General features: G+C 43.7%; 1 protein-coding gene across 1 annotated transcript; it reads right to left on the bottom strand.

Annotated features, from left to right (window-relative positions):
* Positions 1–856: 856 nt before the first annotated feature.
* On the bottom strand, positions 857–12693 carry LOC117006340 (G protein-activated inward rectifier potassium channel 1-like). Its single transcript, XM_033078721.1, has 3 exons — positions 11981–12693; positions 4787–5003; positions 857–2988 (listed from the first exon to the last, which is right to left on the bottom strand). Exons 1-3 carry the CDS (start codon positions 12629–12631, stop codon positions 2420–2422), a joined length of 1437 nt encoding a protein of 478 aa, XP_032934612.1. The 5' UTR covers positions 12632–12693; the 3' UTR covers positions 857–2419.

Genomic DNA, 12693 nt, shown 5'->3' with positions numbered 1-12693 from the left:
AGAAAAACCTACAAAGATGCCTAGAAAACTTTACTGTCAGTAAAATCACTATGACACACCTGAAAAATGAGATACCATCATGAGAGTGCAAGCAGAGAAAATGAAAATCACATTCAGTAGATAAGGAAGATGGTAAGAAATAGAAACTACATCAGAAGACCAGAAATTTGCCACCAGGAAAGATGGGAAGGTAGAATGCAAAGCAAGCACTAAGAAGATGAAGAGAAAGTAAAAAGCAAATATATATTAGCAAGATGAGTATGAAGATATACACACAAAACCTTTCAGTTTATTCTCCATGGTCTTGGAGGTGTCAGCTGGCTTAGTCTGAAGGGTCTTGGAGGACTAGCTGGCTTTTAAATGTTTTACAATGCAGTTTGCTTTTTTACCCCTTTTTATGCTGCTTTGGGTTGTAACCTCCCTTTTTTGGAGGGGCCCTGTATGATTCAGCTGCTCCCCACCACATCATCAGTGTCCCAGTGACATTGGGGGGCTCCCATCACCCTCCCAGGCTTCCCCAGCTCCCCATTTTCACTCACCCCCAAAAGAAGGCACAAAGTGAGTGAAACTGCCCTGGGCAGCACCTTGCTGATCTAATAATCCAATCTAATAATCCAATAATCCAATCTAATAATCCAATAATCCAATTTAATAATCCAATTTAATAATTTAATAATCCAATCTAATAATGCCATTTCCATCTGCACATGCCCCAGCCCCACAAAGGGAGGGAAGCCCCCAAGCAGGTGAAGCCCCCCCAGTTGCTGCCCCACAGCAGAGGGGGGTGTGCCCAAGGATGGGGCCTCATCTCCTGCAGCTGCTCTGCTGTCAACACACACATTGAAGTAAAGAATGCTTGAGACCCAAGGCGGATGTAATTTTATTTTATACTGATTTTGGCAGTTATGGAGTGAAGGGAGAGTCATCATCATTTAAGACTTCATGCTGTCATCTAAGTACTCCATACAAATACAGCTGATAAATGAAAATACAGATTTTAGCACATATATATTGTTGAAATTTATGTTGAGAACAGATAACCAACGACAAGCAGCACATCTTATCCCTGCATAAAATAGCATTTTCCAGTTTCACACCACAGACAGATCAAAAGCAAGAAATAGTGAGTTCTGCAAGCCAAGCTTGGATACACCACTTTGGATATCCTTGGATACACACACCTGGATATCCTAGCTTGGATACACCACTTTACCATCAAGAAATGCACTTCCAAACAGTATGGCCACTGCCAGCCCTTTCAAATTTGTCTGAATTTTGTCCACATAACAAGAGCAGAATTTGATCCTTCTGTTGGTGGGTGCTTTGCTGGTGCTCTGCTGATGAACACTCTGTATGCTGAGCTACTGAACACTTTACAAAACAGCAGGGTGTGTTTATTACTACTACCAACCAGGAAAGAAAAAAGCCTCTGTCACAGACAGAGGTGGTTTGAGCTGAACAGCAATAAATATCAAATCTACCAAATCACAGAATAATATATAAATGGAGAAGGCAAATGTAACAAAATTAAAATTAGCAACATCAAAGACTACCATCCATTAGTAAAACTCTGAGATGTGTAATGATGGAGCATTATTTAGCACTTTGCTTTTACTTACTTACTTACAAGGTCTCCAACCTGAAATTTCAATGAGTTGCAGTATAAAACATGCCATGAAGCTGAGCTATTCATCTCAAGTTTCCTTCACAGTGAGTGGTGGTATGGTCATTAAAATTCAGCATGTGATCCACCAAATCAAATGCTGAGGTCTAGTTTTGGACAGGATAAATGATCCTCACGTTTATGTGGGTCAAATGACCCAAATGTTATTGCACACTGCTTCCTCCACCTGAATGATCCTGGATGAGACACTGGGAGCACAGAGGGAGCGTGCCACAGTCACTGGGAAAGAAGGATGCACCAGGGAGGCTCTTCCAAAGGGTCACTGAGAGAGAGCAGGACTAGGACTGAGCAGGGTCACAGATTCCTCTTGTGCTCTGCTGTTCTGTGTATCAGGAGCAGTCCAGGATCTGACTGCACAAAACCAGGTTTCAGTGCTGTTAAACCCTCCTTGGGTCCATCTCTGTGACTAAGGATGTGATCCTTGCTTTGTGAGAAAGCATCTGCATACATGGAAGACAGGGTAGATTTGCAATGAGCATGCTGATCATCATCATCAGGGCAGGAATCTCTTTGGCATGGCAGGGTAACCTTACTGCCCCTCAAAGTCTGGTATGCTACCTAAATTGGATCTGTACAGAACAATTATACAAAAAGGATCATTCTTCCTGAAAGTAGCAAAGCCAAGCTGTGAATTTACTCTGAAACAACTCTTTAAGGGCAGCAGTCTCAAATGCAGTTCATCAGCAACAACTCCTGTTTCTTCAGCTCTTGAAAGAAGTGATCAGAGTTCATTTTTCAAAGCTTGGCAGGAAAATTATCTTCCAATTTCATCTCTAGAGCACCCATACCTGGAAAATCCTTCTGTAACTCCAGCTCACTGGTAGACTGAGTCAGAGCTTTGGCATTTATTTTTAAGGCTTTCAGCTGCATCCTGTTATCAGTGTCTTCATCATCAGAGGTGGGACTTATTTCTTGGATTTCCAAGAGATCTCCAGTACTGAGAGTCTTCTCTGTGTTACTGGAACTCATTCCCAGGGCTCTTGCTGGACCTTCCTTCCTCGAGCTGATCTTCTGAAGTTTAGCAGGGAGCTTGTTCTTCTCTCCTGCAGCATCAGCACAGTCCAGTGGACAAAGCTGTTCTCTTCTGGTTTTCTTATCAAAAGGACTGTTCAAGAGAGATGACTGGGACAGGTTTTCCTCTTGCTCTTTAACACTGTAAGGAGGAGTGGGGACTTCAAACGTGGCGTGAAACTGAGAATAATCGACACGGAAAAAGCCATCTTCCAGAGACATTACTGGGAGGAACCTGTGACCCCAGAGAACTTCATCTTCTGTGTAGGAGGTCCTGGCTTGGCAAGTCATCCCTGTGGGAATGGACAAGAGCATCTGAGCAAGCAGACTGGCACATGGAACAAAAAATACATGACAAGGCTGACAGATAAAGATCAACTGCAGCAAGCAAGCCAACAATGTTATAGATTATAAAATGGGGCAATCGTTCCTAGATAATCTTCTGAGAGTCAATGGAGTGCCTCTAATTGATTGATTAGATTTTTATGCAAATATTGCAGACTTGCAACCAAGACAAAGCAAAATGTAAAATGAAAACAGTAATATTAGCTTGTGTGCTGGTTTCAGCTGGGACAGAATTCATTTTCTTCACCATGTCTAGTACTGGAAGCCTATAATTAGGTCATCCCAAAGCTTCCCTTTTCCAGGCTGAACAATCCAAATTCAGCCTTGAGAGAATAATAAATACTGTTTCTTGGGAGAAAGAGCTATTGCTTGGCAGAGGCTTACAGAATCTTTTGGCAAGGATCAGGTGTTGAGGGAAACAACAACAAATAAAAAACATGATCTTGCATTTCTTCTGCAGGCTGTGTTACTTTTTCTCCAAACTGTGTCAAGACAAAAGCTGTGCAGAGACTCATGCTCAGACACAGGTGGAATTGTAAACTCACTGAAGATTTTGTTGCACTTAGTGCATAATACATCATTGGTAGAATTTGCATCTGTGAACTCACAGCTAAAATGTGTTCTAACCAAGGCGGCAAATCTGTTACCATCTCACCACAACAGCACTGCAAATAATTTATACCAATATCCCAGGTGAGCAGAACTGTAAGGCTTCCTGTCATGGTAGTCTCTCTCCAGAGGCAGAATTAGCAGTCAGTAAACCCAAATTCTGATTTGCTCTCTGGTTACTGCCACATGGATTCTCAAGTGTAAAATGTCTCCCTTTAAATATCCAGACAGGTAATTGCATTAAGGGAGGTTATGAATGCATGCTTATCTAAAATAAATGGTTCAGCTGCAGGGTAAGATGAGGCCTCTGCAGGGATCTAAAGATGCCATCCTCAAAGTGAAAGAGCATTCTGCCCCAGTGCATTGTGTATTTGCTTAGTGGAGAGCAATCAGACAGAGATGACTGCACACAGCTGCACCAAAGGGACCCCACTTTTCCAAGGCAGGAATGAGGCAGCTGCTAGTCTTGTGGAAAGTACAAGAAAGCTCTGTGATTTATCAAAGTTTAACAAATCCTCACAAGAAGGAAGAAGATGAGAATGCTGATGACCATACTGAATGATCTGGACTTTAACAGTACTTATGGATCATTGATAAAGAGCTCCTCATATAACTGGAACCCATTTTCATGGGATTCATAAAACAATTGAGTCCTCAAAACAAAAGACCACAAAATCAGTGTCATCTGGACAACACCTACCCAAATTTAAAAAAGAAACAAAACTCTTCTCATATTTGTCAATAACCACATATGCCTACAATCTTTGTGACTATGAGGTCTGTATTTGTGCTGTAAAACTGGATTTCTTATTCTGAATGGAAGCTAGGCTGAAAAGAATTTTGCAGCAACGTTTAAAGTTCAGCTTCCTTTCAGAGTGGTGCTCCTTAAAACAGAAGCCTTCTAAGAGTGAGGAGCTGTTCCACAGAGGGCCAGGCTCTCTCACTGGCCACTTTGGGAACTGGCAGTGCAGAGCTCTGTGGGGAAGGGAGGTTTCTGTTGGCTGGGGAGAGCCACTGAAACTCTGCAGCATATGGCAGGATATGCTGGAGCATCCAGGACTAACAGCTGCCTTGCTAAAAATATCAGCACTGAAAACAAGGACTGAAAATCAGAGTATGCAGATTGTTCTGTCTTACCTGTAGTCTCAACAATTCCTTCGAGGATGACAACTATTTCAAACTGCTCACTCCTCAGTGATCGTTGTGAGAGAGAGAAAAAGGGGCTCTCTGAGTTAATTTCATGGCAGATGGTTAAAGGGGAAACCAAAAACAGCTGGTCAGCTCCAGTTCCAAATCCAACATCCAGCTCACACTGGTCTAGGGGCAGAAATTCTCCCTCCGGTGTCTGTCTGGACTAAAGATAAAAAGATCATTTAGTAATCACTGTGTGAGGCAAAACATAAAATCAGTGCAATAAAGTTTAAACCTGTCTCTTCCATGACATTATCAGCTCCATGAATTAGGTCTGGGGGCTTCATAATGGAGATGTAAGTAATGCTAAATACTGTGAGGCTGCTATGCAAGACCAATTTTGACTTTTCTCATTATGCCAGTAGATCTCATCACCACCTACAAACTTTACTGTGACATATAAATATATATTTATATTTATACACTTTGACAAAAATGTCATGTACCACACACTACATGTCTTGTAATGGATGTTCAACATGAATATCCTGTGGCAAAAGTTCCTGTTAACAAGACAAAAATCTGCAGGCTGAGCACATTTTATTCTGTTGTTTGAATTCATGTTCCATTATTTTTGGATGTTACTTTTGTTTGGCAGACACTGTGATGTACTAACTCAAAGGTAAACACAGAAATTGTACAGCACACCTGGTAAGTGGCATTCTCACAAAAACCACCTGAATTGATACTGATGGTGCCACCATCCCTTGCAGGTACCTCCTATGTATATTGACCTTAACAATGAACTTATTAAGCCAAGTGCCTCATTTTTCTTCCCATCATTTCATGGGTCCAATAAAAATACTGATATGGGAGCTTCCCTCCACCCCATAGAGTTCCCTCCAAATTTTCCTGGTATTCAAAATCTAATTAAAAATTACATCAGTTGGCCAAGCAGCTCCTCCTCACCCGACTGCTTTGAAGGTCTCTGGTGAAAATTGCCCATCAAAATTAGAAGCTTTTCACAGCTGATATAAATCCTATTTAAAATATTTCCTGCTTATGGTTTGATTAAAAAGCACTTAATTCTTCAAGAAGATTGACTGATTATAAATAAATAAATATTATTATAGGTTATACTATCATAAATTAGTAAATTAATAGTTTAAATTGTGTTGCATTTGTATTAACAAATGTACAGGTTCCACTGCTTGGAAACTTTGTACATTGAGAGCAAGCCAAAGGCAGCAGTTTTACCATCAACTTAGATCTGATTAGAGTTCTTTTAAGAAAATTTCTGTCTTTAAAGAAAATCCCCAAGGATCTATCTTCATATTGTCTCCTGCCTTAAAAATGCTGACTTTATAAGTGCCTGGTATTTACTGGAGATTGCATCCCCAGCCAGGCAGCAGCTGGAGTACAGCTCATCATTAAATAAAATCCGTGATTTCATCTGTGTTCTACATGCTTGTTCCGTCCCTGAGGAAGAAACATTCTTCCCGTCTAAGTAACAAAGTTCTCCCTGCACAGGAGGACAAGAGCCAATTTCTGCTTTACTGATGAAGACAGAGAAAATACCAGATTGCGTGTGAGAGCATTTTCACAAATTATTTATGATTTGAAAGAGAGATAAAAGCAATCAACACTACTGCTACATAGCAGTCATGACAGTCTGTGCTATATGCAAGAGTGGAATCAGTCTACTGCAAAAACCTCTTTTTTCCTGAGGCAAGCTGCAGGGCTGAGCTGGGCTGAGCTGCAGGGCTGGGCTGCAGGGTGAGCTGCAGAGCTGGGCTGCAGAGCTGGGCTGCAGAGCTGCAGGGCTGGGCTGCAGAGCTGGGCTGTAGAGCTGCAGGGCTGAGCTGCAGGGCTGGGCTGTAGAGCTGAGGGGCAGGGCTGAGCTGAGCTGCAGGGCTGAGCTGCAGAGCTGAGCTGCAGATTCTGGCACTGCTTTGGTTCCCTGGCTGTTCTTGCAGTCGGTGCACAAATCGATTGCCCAGGCATGATTTTTGCTCCAAGGTAACAAACCTGTACGAACCGACATCTAAATCTCAAATTGTCCTGAAGCTTTATCAAATGCATTTACCTGGACAAAAATGTGCACTTTTGCACAAACTGTTCCTGACTGACTTAAGAGCTGTTTGATCTACACATCATTTTTCTTTGTGCAAGAGTCTTCAATCAAATCCATTCAACAGTAAACAAACCCAGTGAGGATGATTAGAGGTAACAGATCTGGGAGAAAGCAGAAGGTTGTGCTTGTGCTATTCAGTATCTTACATACAGGATTGATTTATGCAGGGCATGGAGGATTTTTTACAGAAACTTGTTTGTTGAATAAAAATAAGTTAACCTGAATGAAGAAAGCTTAATAGCCCCAAGAGGTTCAGCCTCCTAGCCAGTGACCTTTGTTTTTTACATATACAGCTTTACTCAAAGGATCACAAAACAAGACAGAGGACTATAAAATGTCAGGAATAAGTCTGGAAGGAACAATTGTGATTCTTTATTTTGACCATCCACATAATGCAAAGACAAGTAAATTTTGCAGATTAATACATGTTGAACAAGGGCACAGTTACTTAGAAATGCCCTTAGCTTGCAATTTAAATGTGGTCAGAGATGGATAATCTAAAGGTCTCGAAGAATTTCTCCAAAGGTTAATTGCTTCACAGCTAAGGAAAAAAAAAAAAGAAAAAAAAAAAGAAAAGGTTCCTGTGCCTTTAACTTTCTGCCACTGGATCTTTGTTTCAGTTTTTATTACTAGGCAGACTTCCACTGCATCACCACTTAATCTGTTTTAATGTCTGAACCAATACATCATGCTCTTCAAATCTTCACTTCTATCCTTTATTCACTCTCTCTGCTTTTCTAAACCCTGTTTATGCATAAACATGCACATCTCCCTTTAATGGACATGATGCAGTTTTATTATTATTATTAACCCTCTGTCAGTTCAGTCATTAGAGAACTCACATGATTATGTTTTGTTATCCAGGTGGACTAATTAAGCACTGGAGCAGAAAAAGTGGGATTCAAAAATGCAGCACTGTCAAGCTTAATATTGTAGCATGTTATAGAGAAACATAAAAATCTAGAAAATGCTAAACTGGTACATGCTCATTGCTCCTCCCCCACACTCAGACTATCAGCTTGCAAGAAGTGTTATTATATTTTATATAACTGCAATAATATGATTTTGTTACTTTGATATCATTGCTGAAGATTTCTGTGGAGTTTTTCTGCTGTGACATTATACCTGCAGCTCTACCATAGATAATTCCTGGGATCACTGCTGCTTTTTATTTTATTTACTTTTTATTTGTATTTTATTTTATTTTATTAGTTGTCCCATGCTGTAAATATGACCTGTGTGAGCTGGGCCTGTTGAGCCCAGAGAAGAGAAGGCATGGAGGGGGATCTAAGAGAAACATTCCAAAACCTGAGAGGAAGTGATGAAGAAGACAGAGTCAAGCTTTTCACAGAGGTGCCTGGCAGGAACGGGAGACAACAGGTATTAGCTGAAACATGGGAAGTTTGGATTGGATTGAAGAAAAACATTTCCATTATGAGGACAGTTAAGCAGTGGAAAAGCTTGCCCAGCAAGGCTGTGCAGTTTTTTTTTTCTTAGATGTTTCCTACCTACTTTGGAAAAAGCCCAGAGTAACCTGGTCTGATCTCCTAGCTCACTTTCAGCAGAAGGTTGGGCCACAAACATCCTGAAGTTCCTTCCAGTCTGAACAATTCTGTAATATTAAAAACATAATTTTTTTTGCACTTTCTGCCCTACTTAGCAGCTTATGGAAATCACAGTATCTTCTTAAGATATTGTAATCTTCTTACTTATTTCCAATGCCTGTCACCTGCCATCTACAAACTTTCTGTTACAATTTTGTTTGCTTTCATCTTATTCAAAGCTGTTAGCAAGTGCAGCCTAAAGAACAGGTGCCTGCTGGTTCTAACCCAAACCTTATTGCCTCTGTGGCTATCATGCTTCATAACTGTATTTTCAAAACTATTGTTACCACATGTTGAAAACAAGTTATGATGATTTTACATTCCTCAGCTTTCTGAATCAAAATGTCTCATACTAGCTGAAACACAGTATAGATGATTTTACACAGCAACACTATCATGTTTATCAATGGCACATGTAGTCACATCAAGAGAAGGTATAAATATGCACTGTGATTGAGTTTTAGAAAATTCAATTAAATTCAAAACTGATTGCCATACTGGTGGCTGCTGCCTTAGGCACACTAGAAAGGTCCAGGAATCAACAGGCAGAAAAATACAGCTCACTGGGACATGAAAAAGTCCAGGACCTGAGATTGCACATTTCCAGCAGCTAGTTCCAAAGAGGTTTTTTTTCCATTTCTTGCCCCAGGATTTTGCTTTTTACAGCTTCTGTAACTAGAAAAACTTAGGTTTCTGGAAAAAACCTAATGGTTGCTCAAACACACACCATTAGTCTCGTAACTATTTTCCAAACTCTCCACAACTCAGTCCAAAAAGAGCCTCAGATATCACTTTACCATGCTGCTGCACAGCCCCTGGACCCAAAGAAAAGCCAGCCCAGTGGGCAGCACCATTGTAGTTTACTGAATGTATAAAGAAAAGTCAGCCCAGTGGGCAGCACCATTGCAGTTTACTGAATGTGTCAGGGTATGCATCAGTAAAGGCTTTTCAGACAAACTTAGGTGAGTGTACTTTACAAAGGTAAATCCTTGGAGCTCCATTGGTCTGAGCAAAACAGCACATTCACCACTAAATACATCTCCCAGCTCAAGTACAAAAATGTCATGTGTTTCTTCACATTCCTTCACTGTGACACCAGTACAAAAGAAAATTCTGGCTACCTGATCAGGTGCAGAAGTTTAGCAAGATCAGCTGTTAGCAGCACTGCAGGGAAGGACAGAGGCCAGAGCTCAAAGCACAACAAGGATTTGCTGAAGACAGCAAGCAAATTCTGGCACATTCACTCTAAGTTTAGAGGACACACAGAACTACTTCAAAGCAGCTGATGGAAATTCAAGGGCCATCTGAACAGCACCAGTGGCTCCTAGAATGGTGTGTCCAGATCAGTGACAAGGATTTACAGAAAGAGTCCCATCTTTCAAATACCACACCTTTCAATGAGGACTGAGGGTGCAGTTACTGCACATTCAGTTTTAAATCTTCTGATCATAGCTTGTGTTTGTAAAAGGTCTCAAAGCAACTTGAAGACAACACATGGGCATGACAATCACACCAAAAAGACATTAAGAATTGCTCACTGATTCATTGTCTGGCCTACAAAACAGCTATCCTAAAACACAGTGGTCATGTAGGTCCATCAAATGTCCTTCAGTTTTCTGTCCCAGTCATCTGTGTATCAGCATTGTGTAGCAATAGAATTGTCAGCAGAAAGGACATCAGGCTGTATATTCAGTGTCTTATTTCAAAAGAAAATTAGTTGCCATCTCTGTAGAAACACAAAGTGACCCCATTTTTATTCCACTTTGATCTGCATTCCGTTTTGAATGATAGAATTAAATACTTGAGAGGAGATTTCTGCTAGAAAACAACAAAAACCATGGTTCAGCTGGCTTTCCAATTCCTACAAAAATTGCTCCAGTGTAACTCCTCACAGTTTGTTCCCATATATACAGACAACTTCTTTTTAAATCTCAGCAGATTCTCCATTTTAAGTGGTATTCTGTAGCATGAAAAATTAACAGCTCAGTCTAGCATTCAGCACAGAACAGAAGGAAACAACCTTTCATATTTACCACTGCCACGTCACCTACTGCTTCATGCTTGTTTATGCAGATTATTAAAAAGGCCAGAGAGAGTACAGAACATTTATACAGTCAAATATGATATCCTGAAATTAATGTCATCACTGGGATCAACAGCTGAGGAGCTTTAGACAGAGCTCCCTCCTCACCAAGCATGCTCCCCTGACAAGTCATAGCTGCTGTGAGATGTTACACTGCTTAATCCCATTGCTTAGTCTTGGGCTTAGCTCCAGCCCAATTTAGCTTCTGGACTTCTGTGACTGCTAAACTCTTCTGTCCTAATTTTTCTGTTTGTTTGCTTGTTATGATCTCCTTTGAATTTCAGTTTTCCTGCATCCTGAATTATACTGGCCATTGTCAGTGATTAATACTGGTGACAATCAAAGGGTGTTTCCACCAAAGCATCTATACAACCCCTCTGAAATGCTGTGAGGTCACCAGGTGCAACACTGGGATAAGGGATTGCAAGTTTCCCCCAAGAGGAAGAGGAGGTCAAGGTTGATCTTTATCCCAGTTTAATACCACCACAAATCAATTCTTTATTCCCAGCCATCATCTGCTGAGCAGCATGCCTTAGTGCCCCTCCTTGCAGCTGTCCTGCATCCTGCCACATCCATCCTGACCAAACTGGGTTTCTCAATCCACAGTTTCCAGCCTCACAATCCAGCCTGCCCGGCTTTTTTATGGCTCCTGCTGCGGACAGCAACACGGAAACTCTGCACAGTCCTGCACACAGCACAGCCACATCCTCTCACTTCATGCCAAGGGACAGCACGGCTGCCCCTGGGGCAGGGCACAGCTGCCAGGGACTACACAGGGGTAGTCCCAGGCTACCTGTCCTCTGTGCCCAGCCCTGCACCTGGCCCAACCCTGCCCACATCGCCCACCGCCACCCAAAGTGCTGTGCCAGTCAGTGCCCTGTGCCACCCAAAGCCCTGTGTCCCCAGTGTCCTGTGCCCCCCAGTGCCCTGTGCCACCCAAAGCCCTGTGTCCTGTGCCCCCCAGTGCCCTGTGCCACCCAGCATCTTGTGCCACCCAGCATCCTGTGCCATCCAGTGTCCTGTGCCCTCCAGCATCCTGTGCCACCCAGTGCCCTGTGCCACCCAGTGCCCTGTGCCACCCAAACTGCTGTACCCCCCAGCGCCCTGTGCCAAGTGTCCTGTGCCACCCAATGTCCTGTGCCACACAGTGCCCTGTGCCATCCAAAGCCCTGTGCCACCCAATGTCCTGTGCCACTCAGTGCCCTGTGCCCCCAGCGTCCTATGCCATCCAAAGCCCTGTGTCACTCAGCATCCTGTGCCACCCAAAGCCCTGCGCCGCCCTGTGTCACTCAGCACCCTGTGTCCTCCAGCATCCTCTGCCACCCAATGCCCTGTAGAACCCATTGCCCTGTGCCACCCATCGCCGCTGCCGGCCTCACCTTGATGAGCTTGCAGCGGATCTGGGCAGACACCATGTGGCTGTTGCGGAGGTTGCCCACACGGAACATGAGGCACAGCTTGGCATCGCGCTGCGAGATGACGGCGGCACGGCTGAACATGAGGGTCTCCGCTCGCTTCTTGGGCTGGGACATCTTGATGAACATGCAGCCGATGAGGAACGCATCGACAACGGAGCCCAGCAGCGACTGGAAGAGGAACAGCACGATGCCCTCGGGGCAGCGCTCCGTGATGTAGCGGTGCCCGTAGCCGATGGTGGCCTCGGTCTCCACGAAGAAGAGGAAGGCGGAGGGGAAGTTGTACACGTTGGCCACACACGGGCTGTACGCGTCCCCGTGCGCCTGGTGCAGGTCACCGCGCAGGTACGCAATGCCCCACCACATGGAGGCCATCACCAGCCAGGCCACCGTGTAGGTCAGCAGGAAGATGAGCAGGTTCCAGCGCCACTTGAGGTCCACCAGCGTGGTGAAGAAGTCGGAGAGGTAGCGGCTGCTCTCGCCGCCCAGGTTGCCGTGCTGCACGTTGCAGCGCCCGTTCTTGTCCACGAAGCGCTGCCGCTCTCTGCGGGCGCTGCAGCGAGAGAGGCCCACGGCCTGGTACTCGTCCCCAAACTTCCTGCGCACGGCTGACATGCCGCCGGTGCCCAGGGGCTCCGCGGGCGCGCCGGGGATGCGGCGGGGCCGGAGGGCGAGCG

The sequence above is a fragment of the Catharus ustulatus genome, chromosome 23, assembly GCF_009819885.2.
Source record: "Catharus ustulatus isolate bCatUst1 chromosome 23, bCatUst1.pri.v2, whole genome shotgun sequence".
NCBI lineage: Eukaryota > Metazoa > Chordata > Aves > Passeriformes > Turdidae > Catharus > Catharus ustulatus.
The sequence above is the reverse complement of the archived record's forward strand: the minus strand, read 5'-3'. Positions and strand labels throughout refer to the sequence as shown.

Coding starts and splice junctions, on each gene's coding strand:
- LOC117006340 (XM_033078721.1), bottom strand. CDS start 12,631: ATGTCAGCCGTGCGCAGGAAGTTTGGGGACGAGTACCAGGCCGTGGGC. Junction 5,004..11,980: donor TCCGCTGCAAGCTCATCAAG/GTGAGGCCGGCA, acceptor TTTTATCTTTAG/TCCAGACAGACACCGGAGGG. Junction 2,989..4,786: donor AGGAATTGTTGAGACTACAG/GTAAGACAGAAC, acceptor CCATTCCCACAG/GGATGACTTGCCAAGCCAGG.